General features: G+C 40.7%; 1 protein-coding gene across 4 annotated transcripts in view; it reads right to left on the minus strand.

The window, feature by feature from the left end:
* LOC149267621 (Small GTP-binding protein) overlaps nucleotides 1-20,614 on the minus strand; it is a 462,582-nt gene that overhangs the window by 282,214 nt on the left and 159,754 nt on the right. For all 4 annotated transcript variants that reach the window (XM_089433721.1, XM_089433718.1, XM_089433719.1 and 1 more), the window contains exon 9: nucleotides 10,401-10,497. In XM_089433721.1, coding sequence (XP_089289847.1) covers nucleotides 10,401-10,497 — 97 coding nt within the window. The remainder of the gene's footprint in view (nucleotides 1-10,400; nucleotides 10,498-20,614) is intronic.

Here is a 20,614-nt window from a genome sequence, read left to right on the forward strand (position 1 = left end):
AATCTCCTAGGTGATGACTTTACCTATCCATTTTGTTCATCCGCTGCACCTTACCGTGTAGCATCATCATGTTGCATCATGTATCTTCATGCTGCTCATGATCACTGTGCTGCCCATACATCAAGTTGTCCATGACTTCATACTTCAGCTGCTCATGCATCATCATTCTTCATGACACCCATGCCACCCATGATCTCACCAAGCTTCATGCTGCCCATGCTGCATCATACTGTTCTATTGCTGAGTTGTTGTACACAACTTTAGTGCCCTCCATCATCATGCTGTACATATTTTGCTGCTGTTGATATCAGCCTTAGCTGCTTGCTATGGCTTGCAGCCTAGCAAAGCAGCTAGACTATAGTTCACACAATCTCATTATACACAGCATATTGGTATTCCTCCAATACCATGACTGGGTTTACCTCTTCATCACTGCAGCTTGATGACAGTGGCATCCTTGTCTACTCAGCGTATATATAATACCATGATGCCAGTGTATATATAAGACCATGATTACAGCGTATATATAAGACCATGATGCCAACGTATATATAATATCATGATGCAGCGTATATATCAGAACATGATGTAGCGTATATATAACTGCCCAGCGTCCAGCGTTTACATTTAATGCCCAGCATCCAGCGTTTACATTACTGCGTATCACTGTCCAGCGTTGACATGTATGTTTTCCAATGAATGACTGCGTTCCAATGTCTGCGTTTCATGTATAATGCGATGACTGTATTTCATGTATGTGATGTTTACATGTATGCGTTTCAATATATCTTCATTCCCATATCAGCGTATATATATATTGGTCCACGCATCTTATGCTGCCAGATCTATGACAATCACGCTGCCAGATCTAGGGTATGACAGCGTTCCATACCCATACACAGCATATTATATGACCGCGTTCCATCATTGCGTTTGCGTTCCATATTCCATGACCGCGTGGTATATTAGCTGATGCGTATATAGAATTGTTGTGCTTTTGCTGTGCGTATTATATGTATGACCTGCGTTGTTTCATTTGCTGATGCGTATATAGAATTTCTGTGCTTTTGCTGTGCGTATTATATGTATGACCTGCGTTGTTTCATTTGCTTGAGTGCCCAGCATATTACTCCATGCGTTGTTTCATTTGCTTGAGTGCCCAGCATATTACTCCATGCGTTGTTTCATTTGCTTGAGTGCCCAGCGTATTACTCCATGCGTTGTTTCATTTGCTTGAGTGCCCAGCGTATTACTCCATGCGTTGTTTCATTTGCTTGAGTGCCCAGCGTATTATATGTTTAATTCATAGGTATGCCGAGAGTGAATTCAGCCCAGAACTTTGGTCAATACTGCGTCCTCCGAGATGTGTTCATAACTGCACCTTTGTCATGCGAGATCAACCTATCATTGTAATACCGAGACTGCAATTCATAGACATGCCGAGAATGTACAAAACTCAAATCACTACTGCGTCCTTACACGAGGTCATTCCTGCTCCATTTATCCAGGATCGTGGCTGCACCTAAAACCCAAACGAGGTGCAGTCAAACCCTTATTGCAGCTTTGCGCCTTCAAGCGAAATTTCAGAGGAAATGTGAGATTCTTTCTCTTCATAAGCCTGTTGCTTACTGCGGCTAGGGCATTACTGCGTCTAGGGTATTACCTGCAGCTAGGGCATCAACGACTTAGCCCAGCATACTCTTAGTGTCTCTCTCCTTCACCAAAAACCCAGACGTGGAGAGGAGATTACCTAAAGAGTGTGTGAGTAAATGATATCAAATCCTCATCTATTTATACCAAAACAAGGATGACGAATAGACACGTCAGCTGGGCTTCTAGAGCCTACATAAGAGCTGGTCGGCTTGATTGTAATTACATAAACAAAATAAATTCATATCTCCATAAATACTTATCGGAATCGGGTGATCTTTGGATCAATCCTACACCTCTCGACGAGAGGGATCCAATAAAAATATCAGCTGCCATAAATAAGCCGACCCACATGGAGTTTGGCCCTAGTTGCCAATTTAACACTCCCTCTCAACTAGGGAGAACTCCATCCATTGATCCATAAGTCTGACTGCACTACCTCTACCATCAGTTCCCTGCACTGCTCTGCTCATCTTTGCTCAGCTCTGTTAGCTCTGCTCTACTCTACTCAGCTCTGCTGGCTTTGCTTAGCTCTGCTCAGCTCTGCTGGCTCTGCTAGCTCTGCTCTGCTCAGCTCTGTTGGCTCTGCTCTGCTCAGCTCAGCTCTGCTAGCTTTGCTCTGTTGGCTCTGCTCTGCTCTGCTCATCTCCGCTGAACTATGAAGAAGAAGAATTGATCGAGAATGAGTCATATCATTCTCCACTGACCTGAAGTCATTCTCAGAGTGCATACCACTAGTCCCAGATCAGTCTCAACTGACCCGAAGTCAGCTTCATAGTAAGTACCACTCCTACCACTGGTCCCAGACCGGTATCGCAGTCTCAAAGAGTGTACCACTGGTCCCAGACCAGTCTCAACCGACCCGAAGTCAGCGTCATAGTATGTACCACTCTCACTGGTCCCAGACCAGTACTGCACTGACACGAAGTGAGTCTCGGAGTATGTACCGCTGGTCCGAGACCAGTCTCAGCCGACCCGAAGTCAGCGTCATAGCATGTACAACTCCTACAACTGGTCCCAAACCAGTATCATTGATCCCAGATCAATGGAGGACATCCTAGCGTAGGGAGTACGGTAGATACAACGATGTGTCCATCGGTATTACTATGGTCCCTAACTTCATTTCCCTGCTCATTGATCAGATGAGAGGTACTTCCCATGAGTCCCAGACTGCATGGGTAGGAAGCCTCGACAGGAGAACTTAATCAATCCTATCCTCGCAGGAGAACACATCAATCCTGCTACAATCGCCATGGAGAACACATCAATCCAGGCTGCCATGGAGAACACATCAATCCAGGCCTCACAGGAGAACACATCAATCCTGCTACAATCGCCATGGAGAACACATCAATCCAGGCCTCACAGGAGAACTAATCATCCTGCTACACAAGAGAGCGAATCATCTTGTCCCACAAGAGAGCGAATCATCTTGTTTCAGTGCGCACCACCAGGGGAGGGTGAGTCACCTTGTGGTCGTATGTTGCTCCAATAGAACTGCAAGCCCCCCAAAGCTCCTAGAGCTCAATGTATGCAGCATGCAGGACCCTTTTACAAAGGTCTCTCGACGACTCCAAGTCGTTAGGGAAAATCACAAATTTGATCTTTCCTCAGGGCTCTGTCCTGTACATCATCTCAGTGTGATGGAGCCTCCTTGATCATCGACTTACCATATCCTAGATAAGGCAGTAATTGATATCTATCTGCTGGAGCAATTGTCAAATACGGGATTCCTCAATAATCGAATCCCATCTCTAGTTGTCACAGAGATTCACAGTGGTATTCATCATGTGTACAAACAGCTCGCTGAAGAGTTTCAGCAACCAGACTGCCTCACAGAAGGCCATACTATCAGCAATGTATTCTGCCTTGGTGGTGCTCAGAGTCACCGACTTCTGCTTCCTGCTCATCCAGGATATCGAGGCAGATTCCAAAGAGAAACAGCACTGAGAAGTGCTCTAGTGATCCTCCATATTGCCTGCCCACTCATCATTCGAATAATCATGTGGTTTCATATTTCCGGCAGTGAATCTCAATTCATGAGAGATTGTGCCCTGAAGATATCTTAGAAGATTCTTGGCACCAACCTAGTGAGGCTCAACCAAATATGAGCTCACCATGCTAACTGCAACACAGATGTCCGGACGGAGGTTCTCCAAGAACATCAATGTGAATGAGTTTATGAAACTCAGAGGCATTTCCCAAATCTGGTCCGACATCATTACCATATAACTTCTGAAAGTTAAGATCCTCGAGGCAGTCACAAGCTTGCAGCTTATCTTCTCGCATTCAGAATCCAACTCCCTCTGTCTCCTATAAATGAGAGGGTCTGCCCCTGTCAGACATAGGTGCCGGTACGAGAGGTTCATCATCCACAACCTTCGAGTAATGGTTTGCATCGATTTCACTCCTAGTGAATCTCAGCTGCATTGGACAGCTATCGATCCTCTCATACTACGCCCGAGGTGTTTTTCTTCAAGCCATAGAGGGCTTTCTTCCACCTGTATACATGAGATACCTTGATCATGATTCTCAAACTCCTCGGGTTGTTCCAAACCTGTGAACCAGCTGCATGAGGGGAATGGTACCCTATAATATTTTCCTTCGGTACATTTCAGACATGTACCTTCATGCTTCTTTTTGAATTCAGGCATCCTAGTCACCATCTGACTCATAGACCTCGGTGCTGAGTTAATGGACATGGTCCTCAGTGGACTTCCTGCAACTTGATACAACCCTGAACTCAAAAACATCTTTAAAAGATCTATTTTCAAACACGTACCTTTCCATCGATAAGTGCGACCCTGCAACCTTTGACTTCCATTCCAAGATGGATATCAGGTTCGATCAGGTACATAAAAGAGATTTTGGGGTTCCTTGCTTTCGTGGAAGAGTCGACCATTTCCTTGATGACCTGCATTACCAGTCATTCTTTTGATCATTGAAGATGTCCCAGGAATGATTGTTATCTTCATCAAGAGATGTGTCTCTGCCATTCGGACACTCCTTCGCATGACGGCCGAACTTATTTCAACAAGGCATCCGCCTTTCCTTCCACCCTTAGATCTGAACTTCCCAAATAAGTGATCTTAAAATGGACCATCAAAATCTTCCGCTGTGCCATTCTGATAACATTCTTTGCTTTGACTTCACCCTAGGTGAATTATGAGGAACCCATTGATCCTTCTGTCTTGTCCCAACTGTCTTCGGTGATTGCTCTTTGACTCTTGCTTGGGCATTGTCTTCACCTCAGCTCCGATACCATGTTAAGATTCGGTATGTTCTATGCTAGAGCAATTTATTTAAATTTTCACAGTTAGCAATCACATCAGCATTAAGATTAACTGCAGATAGAACATAAATATAAATCGCAGAAGACAAGCCAAGGCAAGAGGACACAAGATATGGCGCGAGCCAGGGACAAACCCCACAATGTGTGGGGAAACCCTTTAATCAAATCTTCTTTTATCTTCAAAGTTCAGCAGAGAGAGAGAGAGAGAGATAATACCTTTACAACAAAAGTCAACACTTTGACTTTATCTGGTTCTGAGCATAGATCATTTCCTATAATGATGAGATCAGTTGAAGACATTCTGCTTCAACTGAATCTCCTAGGTGATGACTTTACCTATCCATTTTGTTCATCTGCTGCACCTTACCATGTAGCATCATCATGTTGCATCATGTATCTTCATGCTGCTCATGATCACTGTGCTGCCCATACATCAAGTTGTCCATGACTTCATACTTCAGCTGCTCATGCATCATCATTCTTCATGCCACCCATGCCACCCATGATCTCACCAAGCTTCATGCTGCCCATGCTGCATCATATTGTTCTATTGCTGAGTTGTTGTACACAACTTTAGTGCCCTCCATCATCATGTTGTACATATTTTGCTGTTGTTGATATCAGCCTTAGCTGCTTGCTATGGCTTGCAGCCTAGCAAAGCAGCTAGGCTATAGTTCACACAATCTCATTATACACAGCATATTGGTATTCCTCCAATACCATGACTGGGTTTACCTCTTCATCACTGCGGCTTGATGACAGTGGCATCCTTGTCTGCTCAGCGTATATATAAGACCATGATGCCAGTGTATATATAAGACCATGATTACAACGTATATATAAGACCATGATGCCAACGTATATATAATATCATGATGCAGCGTATATATCAAAACATGATGCAGCGTATATATAACTGCCCAGCGTCCAGCGTTTACATTTAATGCCCAGCATCCAGCGTTTACATTACTACATATGACTGTCCAGCGTTGACATGTATGTTTTCCAATGAATGACTGCGTTCCAATGTCTACGTTTCATGTATAATGCGATGACTGCGTTTCATGTATGAGATGTTTACATGTATGCGTTTCAATATATCTTCATTCTCATATCAGCGTATATATATATTGGTCCACGCATCTTATGCTGCCAGATCTATGACAATCACGCTGCCAGATCTAGGGTATGACAGCGTCCATACCCATACACAGCATCTTATATGACCGCGTTCCATCATTGCGTTTGCGTTCCATATTCCATGACCGCATGGTATATTAGCTGATGCATATATAGAATTGCTGTGCTTTTGCTGTGCGTATTATATGTATGACCTGCGTTGTTTCATTTGCTGATGCGTATATAGAATTGTTGTGCTTTTGCTATGCGTATTATATGTATGACCTGCGTTGTTTCATTTGCTTGAGTGCCCAGCGTATTACTCCATGCGTTGTTTCATTTGCTTGAGTGCCCAGCGTATTATATGTTTAATTCATAGGTATGCCGAGAGTGAATTCAGCCCAGAACTTTTCAATACTGCGTCCTCTGAGATGTGTTCATAACTGCACCTCTGTCATGCGAGATCAACCTATCATTGTAATACCGAGACTGCACTACATAGACATGCCGAGAATGTACAAAACTCAAATCACTACTGCGTCCTTACACGAGGTCATTCCTGCTCCATTTATCCAGGATCGTGGCTGCACCTAAAACCAAAACGAGGTGCAGTCAAACCCTTATTGCAGCTTTGCGCCTTCAAGCGAAATTTCAGAGGAAATGTGAGATTCTTTCTCTTCATAAGCCTGTTGCTTACTGCGGCTAGGGCATTACTGCGTCTAGGGTATTACCTGCGGCTAGGGCATCAACGACTTAGCCCAGCATACTCTTAGTGTCTCTCTCCTTCACCAAAAACCCAGACGTGGAGAGGAGATTACCTAAAGAGTGTGTGAGTAAATGATATCAAATCCTCATCTATTTATACCAAAACAAGGATGATGAATAGACACGTCAGCTGGGCTTCTAGAGCCTACATAAGAGCTGGTCGGCTTGACTATAATTACATAAACAAAATAAATTCATACTCCATAAATACTTATCGGAATCGGATGATCTTTGGATCAATCCTACACCTCTCGACGAGAGGGATCCAATAAAAATATCAGCTGCCATAAATAAGCCGACCCACATGGAGTTTGGCCCTAGTTGCCAATTTAACAATATTATTCCTTCTACTTATTATCTCATAAAAAAGTTATTCACAGTGTTCTTACAACAAATATCAAAATATATTCTACTACAGCCTTCACAATAAAAATATTGCAGAAAGTAAATGTAAGGAAAAATACTAGCACGAATACAATCACAATGATAGCTCTTTTTGTACAATCGTCCCCAGAAAAACCCAATGTGGGAAATCGGTGTAGCAGATGAGGCTTTCTTTATTATTCTTCAGCGAATTCTCATGTACAAATTAAACCAGCAAAACAGGAGTGAGAAATTTTACGGATGCTTCTTAACAAATTTCTGATCCAGGTAAAGTACTCCTCTTCCTCGGAATCCTTCTACGTCCCTCTGCGTCAAACTTCTCACACAGGCCCAACGTCTAGCTACCCATGCAGGCTATGCATCAATCTACCTCTACGCTGCCTCTTTCTGCGTCACCCTGTTCCTACTTTGCGTCTTGTTGCCTTGCACTCTCGAAAGATGTTGATTCCCTCTCTTCCTTTCTCACCTACAACTCTCCCTTTGATTCGATTTTCTCTTGCCGAACTTCGACCAATGAGAAAATCGATCTTACTCGGGTAACTGAGTATCTACCTCTAGTGTGTTCTTTAAGTGCCCATCAAGTCTCCTCTTATAATCCTCTCGTTGATCAATCAACGGCCCAGATTAGATTCTAATCAATGGCTAGGATCATATTGACTTGATCTCCGCATTCTTCTAGAGGTTTCACCCACAATTTAGATTAATACCCATTAATTATTTTAATTTCCTAAGTTTAGACTTGGGGTTAAAAATAATTAATTATTTTTATAAAATTGTCTCCGGGTGGAATTTCCCAAAACGATCTCTGGGTATTGGAGAATGCATGTGTCTAGGGCTCCCTGCAAATATTGAGACTTAGAGCACATCTGATGCTACCAAAAATCAACATATTCCACTAGCATGCAAATAAAGTATTTCTCCTATTTAAGCTAGTATTAATCAAAATTGTCAAAAATTTATTTTCCAAACATTAGGAAAATTTAGGAAGGAACATTATAGGGTGTTAAAAGGACTTAGCATAGGGGCCACAAGGAGAAGTATAGCAGTGACAGAGGACAGGGAGTAGGAAGCTATGAAGGTTGAGTAGTTCAAGGAGTAAGCCTTTTGATTCAAGAGGGGAGGAGCACTTAACAAATTTCTGCAAACTTGTCAAGAAGGTCTCTTGGTATGAGATGACCTTACAGGATGTTCAAGAGCAAGAGGCTTCCAGGAACCAAGCTATGGGGAGGACTTTAAGGATGTTTTCAGACCAGGTTGCAAGGAAGGCTTCTAGTTTAGAGGAAGAAGCCATGGCACTAATGTAGGTCTAGGATTGAAGTCAACTCCAAGGGGCAAAAGTACCTCGCTCACTAAGAGGGAGTGTTGATGTTTGTAGCTCAGGCAAGTACTTATGCACAAGCCTAAGTGTCTAGGCAAGCAGAATTTGCCCAAAATCTGCTTAGACACTTTCTCTAGTGTGAGCAAGTTGCATTTGTAACTAAGCCTAAGTGCAACTTAGGAAAAACACATATTTGTTACGTTGGCTTATTGAGCTAAAGTAAACTTAGGAAAAGTAAATTAGTTACTTTAGTGATTATGTTTTAATCTCAACCCTTGATCACAAGTGAGGTGATACCTAATCTCAGCGGTCAATCACTTTGAAGATTAAATCCAGGAAAAAGAGAAGATACAACATACAACAGCACAAAATTGAGAGAGGCATCTTAGTGAGAAGTGTGGTACTTTAGTGTGTTAAGTCTGAGGGAGTGCAGAAGGAGAGCTTGGAGATCTAGATCAGCCAAGGGGATCAAGCATCGATCTAAGGCTTGATCTGATGGATCAAATCTAAGGCAATTTTTTAATTTGTAACCTTTCTTAGTTGGGCCATTTTCCCAACAGAGGAGCCCAAGTTCATTCTAAGTTAATTAAGAATTGTGATTGGGTAGAATATGTTATGCCATCATGATTAAGATTGCTATTATTTACTTCCACTTAATTTATTGTGTCAATGAACCTTATTGTGGAATTAAACAATACATCTGTAATCTGCTAGGAATTAAGTGCAAGTGCTAGGTTTGCAAGTAGAATATATTATGTCATCGTGAATTGACAGTGTAATTTTCTTTCGCAAAAATTGTTGTGTTAATGAACCTTGTTGAGCAATTAATCAGTAGATCTGCAATCTGCTAGGAATTAAGTATCAAGTGCTAGATTTGCAAGAGAATTCAAACATTCTATGCTAACCCTAAACTCGTGCTAGCTAAGTCTCAGCCCCCTGATGCTCAGTGACTCATCTTCCACAAGTTTCCTTCTCTAGAGTTTTCGTTACAACACTTTTTTCTCCTTAGCCCTAAATATGTTACTCTTCTCTTGAGAAAATCACCCTCTCAACAATTATGATGCGTCTTCCTCCTCTCCTTGGCTTTTTTTTATAATTTCTAATTGATTTGAAGCCCTAAAGCTAATCTCCAAAGTGGTGGATGGCTAGGATTAAATCCTAACCCACTTGAGATCAACGGTAGAGATTAGATCTAATTCACTAAAGTGAATAATTCACTTAAGTCAATAATTCACTTTTCTTTAAAAAAGAATAGTCCAATAGCCAACATTATTTAATTGACTAACCAATGTGTCTTTCCTAAGTTAAACTTAGGAAAGAATCATAAAAGTACTTGCTTAATAAAGTAAGCAAGTACATAGAGAAGTTCTCAATGACTCCTGCATGCTTCACACTTAGCCTATGAAAAAGTACATGTCTGCTATTATAATCATCAATACACATTCTTATTGGATCATGGAAATGTCCAATTGCAACATTGAATATAACAAGATTGTGTGAGTATTCATTCTATAAACAAAACTAAAATCATGAGGGCTGCAAAGGAGGACCTTTATAGTCAAAAATTTTCAATCTTCTCATTTATCAAACAATATAGATATAGAATAACAAGAAATCTTATATAATACAGTTCCTGAAAAGACATATTTGATTATGAATCAATCCACTAATGCCCCCAAAAGGAATCCCAATTGTTCAAATTCAAATTAAAAACAATCAAGTTTCACTTAGCTTCTAAAACATGTCTCAATAAAGCATAAATCCAACAAATATAAATATGCATGTCTGGTCATATATCAATTAAAAACTAACAGAGTTGGAAAGATGAATTGAATTTGTAATTTGCTTAATGAGAATCATAAGATGCAATACCTTTTGACTAGCCATGAATAACACTTTGTCGCCTTTCTTGATGGTGCCATCAATAACACGAAAATATACAACCACGCCTCTATAAGTGTCATAATAGCTATTGAAACATCACAAATACAGCGCATGAATCAATTTGATGTAAGTTCAAATTAGCTTGTATACAACCCTCTATACTTTATCAAACAAACAAAAGATTTATGACTAGATGCACATGTATTATAGACAAAACAACATAAAAGCCAAAATGAAATAACAATGAAAACCAATCAAACCTTTTCTTCATGAGGTCAAGGGTGTCATTCTTAATGAACATAGTAAACAAATGTTACGTACAATAGATATACATTATAAACATCATCATTATAGTGTGAAAGTTACAACAAGAAGTTTCTCATTCACTTGAATAAAATTATGGGATTTCCTAAAATACTTTATATTTTCAATTCCTTTTTATATTTTCCTCAACTTTGTTATTGAATGGGCCATCAAGATCCATGTTTTCATGACTATAGAAGAAGCCTTGCTTGCGATAGATTCTTCCTAATTCCTTACAAGATTTGGATTGGAGTTGATTTTGAGATTTTTCAAAAGGAAATGAAAATCTATTTTGTGGTAAAATTGAGTTAGCATACTTCTAAAAAATTAAATTTTCCTTACAAAATAATTTATGAGAATTTAACTCCAACCCTTATTAGACATGTCCAAAACGAATTTTCCAACATTTTAGCTTCATGTTGAACAAAAGTGAGCAATGTATCTTATTCCATACCAATTACATTTTCATATTAATCTGAAGCTTAATTGTAAAAAGCTATACCATGAGGGCTAATCCTCCTTTTTCAAGTTCTCTTAAACCAAAACTTATGGCTAAGTGTCTTATAGCAAAATTGGCATTGAACATTGCAAGCATATTTAGTAAGCTCTAAGTGTTAAATCTTGAATACCAGAACTTATTTATATCCCAAACAATTTTTTATGACCCATAGATTTATTTAACCCAGTAAATTATTTTCTGAAATTACTAAATAAATTGTTACCCACCACCAATGGGTGACCCCATAGGAGAATATTTTTCTCATAGATTTGTCTTCAACCTAGAGCCAATAGCCCCGACAGCCACTAGTGTAGCCGATATTGTGCCAGTTGATCTCTGCCCCCTAAGCCAGTCATATGTCCCCTCGCCCATCTGTCGAGAACGTGTGTTTGAAGGTGGGCCATCCAATCCTAAAGGTATGTCTTTCATTGTGCAATTGAGTGCTTATGCTTGTTTTTCTAAGGCACACTTGGGTATGGATAATTGGGTTACTTGGAAGGAGGAAGGGTTTTCACTGTAGTCTTGTTCCCCCACCTTAAATGGGGGTTAATCCTCAACCCTAGTCCTGTGGGATCTCCCCTACTGACTTACAACTTCAAGATGGGCACTACTTGGGAAACCCCAAGAGAATATTACACTCATTGTGTAACATGTAATGAATGTTCCTAGTGGAGGAATTCTTATAACTCTCCATCAAACTCCATTTATCATAAGTAAATGTTGGAATTTTGATGCCTAGGGCATCAAATTTCAACCTCCTTATCAACAAATTTGGCTTATATATCACATCTTTGACTCCATATGCCTAAAGGACAAGGCACTAGTCCAAGCCTTTGGTGATCATCTCAAAATTTTCTCCATAGATTTCTATCCTTAAATTCGGTCCTTTTAAGGCTAAGGTGAAAATCTAGGGCTTACAATGAAATTTTATGGAAGAAGTTTTTGGTGATTTAAGTCTAAACATCAAGAGATAGGTCTAAGCTACCTAACCTATCAATTTGGTGGTCATCAACTCAAATTTCATCCATAAAATCTCTTGCCCTAGGAGTTTCCCCAAGAGGGAAACCTTAGTCTCTTTTCCCCTCAACTTGAGGACTTTCTCGAGGGTTTCATGAGCCTTGGCTTAGTTTAATATCATTGTAATAAACCCATATCCTCGGGGCTTGACCTTACGAATACCTATAGGGTATCACTATCGAAAAATCTCAAAACCCGAGGTCTTGAGCCTTCTTTTGAGCCTCTCTTTCGAATAAGCTCTAGCTTGATCACCTTGTGCTTCATACCTAGCATATCTATTCTAAGTGATCTCCTTCCTACCAAGACTCCCCCCATCGGTGAAAATTCGTAAAGAACAGGAGGTTTTGGCCAAGGTGACATTGGACCTATTATTGTTGAAACTAGCAAGGACATAAAAAGGATTCCTAAAGGGACAACTGCTAGATCAAAGGGCAACGATGGAAGCTTAGCCCACTATCACCCCAGCTAAGGCTCCCTGCTCTTTACGGACTTTCACCGATGGGAGGAGACCCAGTATATAGAAAATCACTTGTGAAGGATGAATCAACCAAGGGATGTGAAGTGACCTTAATGATCATTTTCCTAAAAGGGGGTTAAGAATAGAGCTTACTAACTTGTTAAGCAAGGTACAAAGATTTCTAGGATAAGGAGGTAAGGATTTGAGGGTTAGGTTAGAGGAATATGCCTTGTAAAGGAGTTTTCCAATCCTAAAATCCTTATTGGACTTGACTTCCCGAATGGTTCTTGAATATTTGACTTTTCAAAGTTGTGGGACCACACGGGACCAAGTGGACCCAGCCTAGGTTAAGAAGAGAGAATCTAGCAACCAATGATGATCTCAACTTAGACAAGGAAGGGGAAAGGATCAAAATAAGAATTTCCACTTAAAGGTGTCAAATTAATCCTATGAGGCACTAGCCTTGGGAACGCTAGGGCAAAGTTTCATCTTGAAGCTAAGGCTTGGGTTATCTCACAACTCCACCGTCGAAATGGCTTCAAAATTGGAGGTGGCCTTGAGGACACACCAACGCAGTAGAGGCTAGGAGATCGAACTTTTCCTTGGGCTATTTTGTTGAGAAAATGATGCCTTAGGTGACCCAACTTGGCTAGGCCTAGAAAAGAGAGGGAAAGGTGAACAAAAGGTATTCTTTGAGTGATCACCTATTTCAAGACCAATACTTTAATCCCTTGGGCAGAATGGAGTCAAGGAGAATAACGAGAACGGAATTTGTATTTTGGTTAAGGAGGCCTTAAGGACTACTTCCCTTAGCCTTTAGGGCAAGAGGAAGAGACCTCAAAGCTTTTAAACTTCGCTTGGCAAAAGAGATGGCTTATCAATATAAATTCATTAGTGGAATTATCCCTAGGAGATTTCATTCACATACATCGCCCAAACATTGAGAGATGTTATATAGAAACAATAATTCCAAAAATTTGCAATTATGCAAGGCAGCGATTAGCCCTATTATAGTGAAGAACACATTCAATGCATGTGACAAAAGTAAAACAAGAATAGCATTAAAAGTGTGTACTTGCATGTAATAGAACATATCCAACCATCAACAATTTGACAATAAAGAAGCTCCAAGATAAAATACTCCAATCCAAACATCAATATTCATCCATGCTCCAATTCTTCATCTAGAAAAAGTGTGAAATTCTCTAAAGAGAAGAGTGATGCAATCCAAAGTGATGATGATAAATGAACTCATCTCACTTGTATTTATACACTAATTAGGAGTTTGAAATAGTCTTCTAAGCCTACGTAAGCCCCAAAATAAAATAATGTGCAAATAACTTAACATTTGGTGACAAGCCCACCAAACTAGCTCATAAATGAAATAATATGCCTCTCAAGAGGTTAAATGCTAAACAATCCATGTCGTAGGGCCCTCCAAGAGCCTTGATGAGGTCCATAGGTACCATAACAAAGAATAAGACCCTCAAAAGTGATGGACAAGGGGGTGGCCCCTTGTTCTCCAAACAATAAACCTGTGGTGCTCCCAATGGGTATGGGGGCACAATAATAACCTCATGGGTCTCCAAATGATTTGAAGATGCATGTAGACCATTTGTAAGGGCTCAGATGATGGAATAAATGATGCAACATCAGTGTACAAGTCCTGGGTCACCTGCCAAATGTATGGTGCAACTGTGGGGACCAGTTGGGCATGGTGTACAAGGTGCATCTTCCTTGTCCAATAGTTGGATATCGAGCAATCTTTGAAAATCTCTCGGGAGCCACGGAGTGTTGTCTATTGCTGTGGAGGCCCATGGCTCTCTACACATACCCTACATGTGCCAATGTAGCCCTCTAAAGGGTTAGGACCCCATATAGGGAGACCAAGCCCAAAATGGAGACCATCTACAATCTTGCATAAGATCCAATGCATCCACGTACCTTCCAGCATATCAACTCATTAAAGAAATCAAGTAAGAGAGTTTACACATCATGGACAATCAGTGTGCACTTCATAATGGCATGTCGTTCCATAGCGGGCTTTAGCATGTGCCAATGTCTCCAAGCTCCAAAAGGGGTTAACCAATTATCCTATCAGGTGGTTTTAACTTCTAAAGGGGTAATACGCTCATAGTACATCCATTAGATGGTGGTGGTATGTGACATAATGATGAAATGGAGTAGGGAGGCAAAGGGGAACAACCTGGGGCACATCCCATGGGACAAGGGTAGCTAGTAAAAGGGAAGCCCACATTTGGGTGAATAATGTATAGAAGGGAGCAATCATGGTACATGAATTACCCGGCCTCTGGCCTTGATTTTTCCACCCTTCTTTAAATGCCTTTTGCCTTTTATGATTTTCTTTGGTTAACTGCTAGGGGCTCAAGGGATGAGACCATGATATGCAAGTATCGCAATGGATACCCCCTATTAAGGTGTGTTAGAAAATCAAAAAGGTAGAAAGATTTTCTTATTCTTTATAATTATTTATGATGTTCTTGATTTGATATTACAATTCTTCAAACTTGCTACTTGACCAATGTTCTTGATAGTGAATAACTTTGACAAGGCTTCATACATTTCCTAAGCATGATTGATGTTGGCTATGAATGGGACAAGGTTGTCCTTTATTCCTTCTACCATTAGAGTCATGGTCACCAATTCTAGTTCCCTGAATTTTACTTTGTCAACATCACTAGAGTCATATGAAAGCTTCTTAACTTTTCTCTTGACCAAGTCTAGAACCTTGTTCTTTTCAAGAATGAGGTCAATCCTCTTCTTCAAAGATTTATAATTTGAGGCTCCTTCAAGTTTGTTCTCTCCCTTGATTGTGTTAGACATCTTCCTTGAATATAGTAGACTCCTTCCCTGAGATAATCCTTTTTAAATGGTTCCTTGATCAAGTACTTGAGACTGCCTTTTTCTTCTTTCTTCACCAAAGCTCCGATACCATGTTAGAAAATCAAAAATACAGAAAGATTTTCTTATTCTTGATAATTACTTGTGATGTTCTTGATTTGATATTACAATTCTTTATATCTTCTTTCTTTTAGTTCATCAAGCAATTACCAAAGATATAGCACATAAAACAATGGACACCAGATGTAGGCACTATGCCAGGGCGAAACCCCCCTCGAGGGGAAAACCCAGTCAAGAAAATTCTTGCTTTCAATAGTATTCTTTGAGACTCTTCACCCTAGACAAAGACCAGACCTTCCCTCCACACCAAGTCAGCCTCCCAGATTTTCGACCTCCTTTCTAGCAACTTCAACTAGGCAACAGCTTCCGACATCAGGTAGTTTCCGGCATCAGTGAGACTTGGAAGACTTCAATCTCCCAATCTAGGGCACGAAATAGGGAGAGACAGGCACCAAAATTTTGTTTTTCTTCTTCTCCTTAGACTCCACCCAACTCGCACTTCCCTTGGCTTCCCGGCTTCAGACTTGCACTTCCCAACTTCCTTAGAGATATCGAACTTGCTTGAGATGAAGTGATCCAAATGAATTCGACTTGCTTCTAAGTTCTATTTATAGGCTTCAAGGGAGGTCGAATTGATGTCCTTAAGCTGACTTGATGTGGAGGATACATATATTATATTTGACCCAATACTTAACCTTTTTAAATGATTCAAAAGCCCAAGAAGGGTCTCTTTAAAAGTAAAATGACTCTATTGGCCTAGAATAAATCCTAGAAGTCCTCAATGAGGACTTTGACCTAAAACATGGTGAACCAAGCATGAAACCCATGCTTTAATAAGTCACAATAATAATCATATGCCTAAAGAAAGTGATGGTTGGGGCCTAACGTGAAGTCACCTTCCTTTCTGTGTTTACCTAAACAAAGTGAACAAAGGGACCAAAGGCCCGTTAGGGACTCACTATTCATATGGTGAGGAATTGAACTTGATGGTTTATTTCCATGCCTTCTTAGGATCTATATCTTCTTTTGAGGGCTCACTTTCATATTTCCTTTTCTTATAACCCTCTTCATTTTCTTTTTCATTTCCTTCGTCACCTTCCTACCTCAGGTGAGCCATCCTTCCTCGAGTGGGGGATGAGAATGTCCTACTGAGGAGGTGACCCATTGTTTATCTCCCTCACTTGGAGGATCAATGGAATGAACTTCTTTTCGCAGGTTTTCCCTTTTTGTTATTCCGCCTTCTCCTGAGCCTTTGTTAACCCATTTATTGTGTATTATAATATACAAATATTCAAATCCCTCCCCCAAAGCCGAGTACTGAATAAATTCCCCAACGGCAAAGCAAGTAGTAAATGAAACAAGGCCAAGTAAGTCGTTCTGACCAGCGAGTCAATTCAAATGCCAGACAAGACCAGTAAATCGTAACTAAAAGTGTCCCGTTGAGAATCGCTTCCTTGTTGCTTGGGTTGCGGATTGAGTCTACCTGATGCATCATATAAAATAGATAGCTTCGTGGGTTGCGAATGGCTACCTGGCCCATCAATCTAGAATGCCTTTCTGTTCCCCCCAGTGAAAGGTATACTTGGCTTGCTGGGTGGGTTACCGCTATATAATGGCTTTAAGGGTTCCCCATCGATACCAGTTCTCTAAGTATCTCTTCCTAGTGTAAGGAGGTTAGTGTGTTGAATAAGTAAACGAACTGAGCGTGTGTTGGATGATGCCCATTCGGTAATATCAGGTCTGACGAGCACTGTCCCATCGCATTCCCGAACGCCCAGGTAAGTAATCCCTCCCCCAAAGCCAAGTACTGAATCAATCGCATCCCGTAACGCCCCACTCCACTGTTGTAAAGATTCAATGAAACAATGCCCAGTAACGAATATAAGTGCTACAAAGTTCCACGGTACAGGTCCCATGAAATCGTGAATCCTGCCCTGCCCAGGCAAGTGAAAGAGTCAATCCAATCCGAAAGGCCAAGTAAATAAGTAATGGCAGCCCACCCAGTGACTCATCAATCCTGTCCCTTCCCCCCAGCGCCAAGGCAAGTAGTTCATCCGTATCCGAAGAGCAAGTCAAGTATTTCCTCGCCCAACGCCAAAGCAAGTAGTAAATTCCACAACGCCCAGTCAATAAGTAATAGCACGATGCCCATTCAAAAATCTAATGAATAGCAGCACTGTTCCTTCCATCCCACTGACTAACCTACTAGTTCGCTCTAAACCAAAGTCATAGTGGTACGATTGTATCTTGGTCTTTATCCTGTCCCACGGATACCGGTTCGTGTCTATTTAAGTCATGCTGGACCCACTGCTACTGGTGCGTGGGGTGAGTTCGAAAAGAATCCCACCTACCTTGCTTTCCTAACGTCAAGCAAGCAATAAATTCCTCTCTCGTTGGTCGAGCCCCTATCGGTCCTTGCTTTCCTAACGTCAAGCAAGCAGTAAATTCCTTGCTTTCCTAGCGTCAAGAAAGCCCCTACCGATCCTTGCTCGGATGTGTAATTGAGAATCCCTTTCTGGGTGGCGCATGAATTCTAGCTGGGCCCGCCCATAGACCTGTCCCTGTGAAAGTAGACCACCTACCTTAGTAAAAATTATTTTCTTTATTCTTTTGACAAGTACATTACAAGATGACTCAAATACATTAAATGAAGACCAAACCTAATTACGTTTTCCAACATTCCCTCTTTACTAGGGAGGTATTCATCATATACAATTACAAGGAAGATCTCAACTATATGAACCATGAAGAACTTTTAGGCACCGCAAAGCCATGGACTAGATTCCTGACCAGGGCAATCTATCCATTGGTCTCTCAACAATTTAGGCACCTCAATGCCACAGACTAGATTCCTAACTAGGGCAAGCTATCCACTGCTACTAGTGCGTGGGGTGAGTTCGAAAAGAATCCCACCTACCTTGCTTTCCTAACGTCAACCAAGCAATAAATTCCTCTCTCGTTGGTCGAGCCCCTATCGGTCCTTGCTTTCCTAACGTCAAGCAAGCAGTAAATTCCTTGCTTTCCTAGCGTCAAGAAAGCCCCTACCGATCCTTGCTCGGATGTGTAATTGAGAATCCCTTTCTGGGTGGCGCATGAATTCTAGCTGGGCCCGCCCATAGACCTGTCCCTGTGAAAGTAGACCACCTACCTTAGTAAAAATTATTTTCTTTATTCTTTTGACAAGTACATTACAAGATGACTCAAATACATTAAATGAAGACCAAACCTAATTACGTTTTCCAACATTCCCTCTTTACTAGGGAGGTATTCATCATATACAATTACAAGGAAGATCTCAACTATATGAACCATGAAGAACTTTTATGCACCGCAAAGCCATGGACTAGATTCCTGACCAGGGCAATCTATCCATTGGTCTCTCAACAATTTAGGCACCTCAATGCCACAGACTAGATTCCTAACTAGGGCAAGCTATCCAAGTGGGAATAAGGTGGACTCAAGCTTTCAGCCCCTCTAGGTACCATCAGGCTTACTTGCCCAACACCAACTTGTCGTTCTTTATTTTTGAGGTTGTGGGAGTAAACACATAGGATAGCATCAAAACAACTTTGGAAGTCGGGATCTAGCCCTACCAACTTCAGAGAGGGATCTCTCTGTAAAATTTAGCTATGTTTTTATGTAAATTTTAGGCTAGTTATGACTGTACTGATTGTTTTGATTTGGTTGTTTGGTTGATTAAGCTGTCATAATTCCATTGGGCTATGGAGTCTATATATTTAACTGGATTTGCATCAAATTTTAGAGGAGTCTCACAGGGCAAGCTAGGTTGTACTATTTGGATCTTTCAAAATTTAAATGGATTATGAGAGAGAAGAAATGTAAGATTCAGCAGAAATTAAGAAGCAATTAAGAATTCCTTAATTTGACCTTAGAAGACAACATGTAAATTACTAACAGCCATAATAAGGTGCTACAAATAACATGTCCTATTCATCACAGTTTCTGTTAAGTAATTGAGATTTTCAGAATAACAAAGAAAGAAAACAAGGTTTAAACCTATGTTGCAGGAAACGTAGGGCAGGAGGGTGTTTCCGTACGGAAACGAGTATGAAACGTTGAAACGCGTGTGATACAGCCGTGAAACGCGTTTCAGGTCGTACTGCCACGTTTCACGAAACTGAAATGTGGCCAGTACGGCCAGAAATGTGTTTCACGGCCGTACGACTCACATTTTAGCATTTTACTTACGTTTTCTTTTTTCAATTTGTTTTCTAATTTATTTTTAGGTTATCCTAGTGACTTCTAGTTGCTTCTAGATGCCTGTCTAAAGTTATAAAAGTGAACTTTTTGCCCTAGTGTTGATATGCAGTTCATCAGGAAGTTTGAGGCGTGTGCAGTTCACGGTAATGTTAAATTCTTAAAGTAAAAGTGATATTCTCCTTTATTACTTAAATTTTTAACATTACCATGAAATGATTCAGGATGTTTGAGAGTGGTTTCGCCCTCATTGGATTTCATATGGAGAAAGTAGAATTTTAGATCTCACTCAAAATCCAGCAGACTTGTCTGTTTTTCAGGATTTCAGGATTGGGGGGATTGCAATGTTTCCATTAGATTTTATCATGTACTAGGGTATGGAACTTGTTTTTAATCAAGAGAACCAAGCCCTCTATGCAGGGGAAACTCCCAATAACCAAGAGCATGTAGGGTACTACGGTATGAAACTTGTATTTAATCTATTAAACACACATGGGCAGCAAAGACAATATGAAAGATAAAACATGTAACACAATTTTATTAACAAGAGATTTACATTTATAGTACATTATATGACTCTTGGGTTTCAGATACCAAGGTCTCTTGGACTGCTTTGGTCTATTTGGCTTCCACACTAACCCATTTAGGATTAGGTGTCCAACATTCCCCCCCTTAATCCGAAGGGTTATGTATGAGTCCAAGAAGAGAGCTGTAATACAAAATGTGCAAAAAATGCATGGCAGCACTAGGCTGAATGTGCTCTATGAAATGTTGGTATAAAGGGCG

Source organism: Pinus tabuliformis, chromosome 6, assembly GCF_031772625.1.
Source record: "Pinus tabuliformis cultivar Carrire ecotype Pingquan chromosome 6, CPIR1, whole genome shotgun sequence".
In the NCBI taxonomy this organism is placed as follows: Eukaryota; Viridiplantae; Streptophyta; class Pinopsida; order Pinales; family Pinaceae; genus Pinus; species Pinus tabuliformis.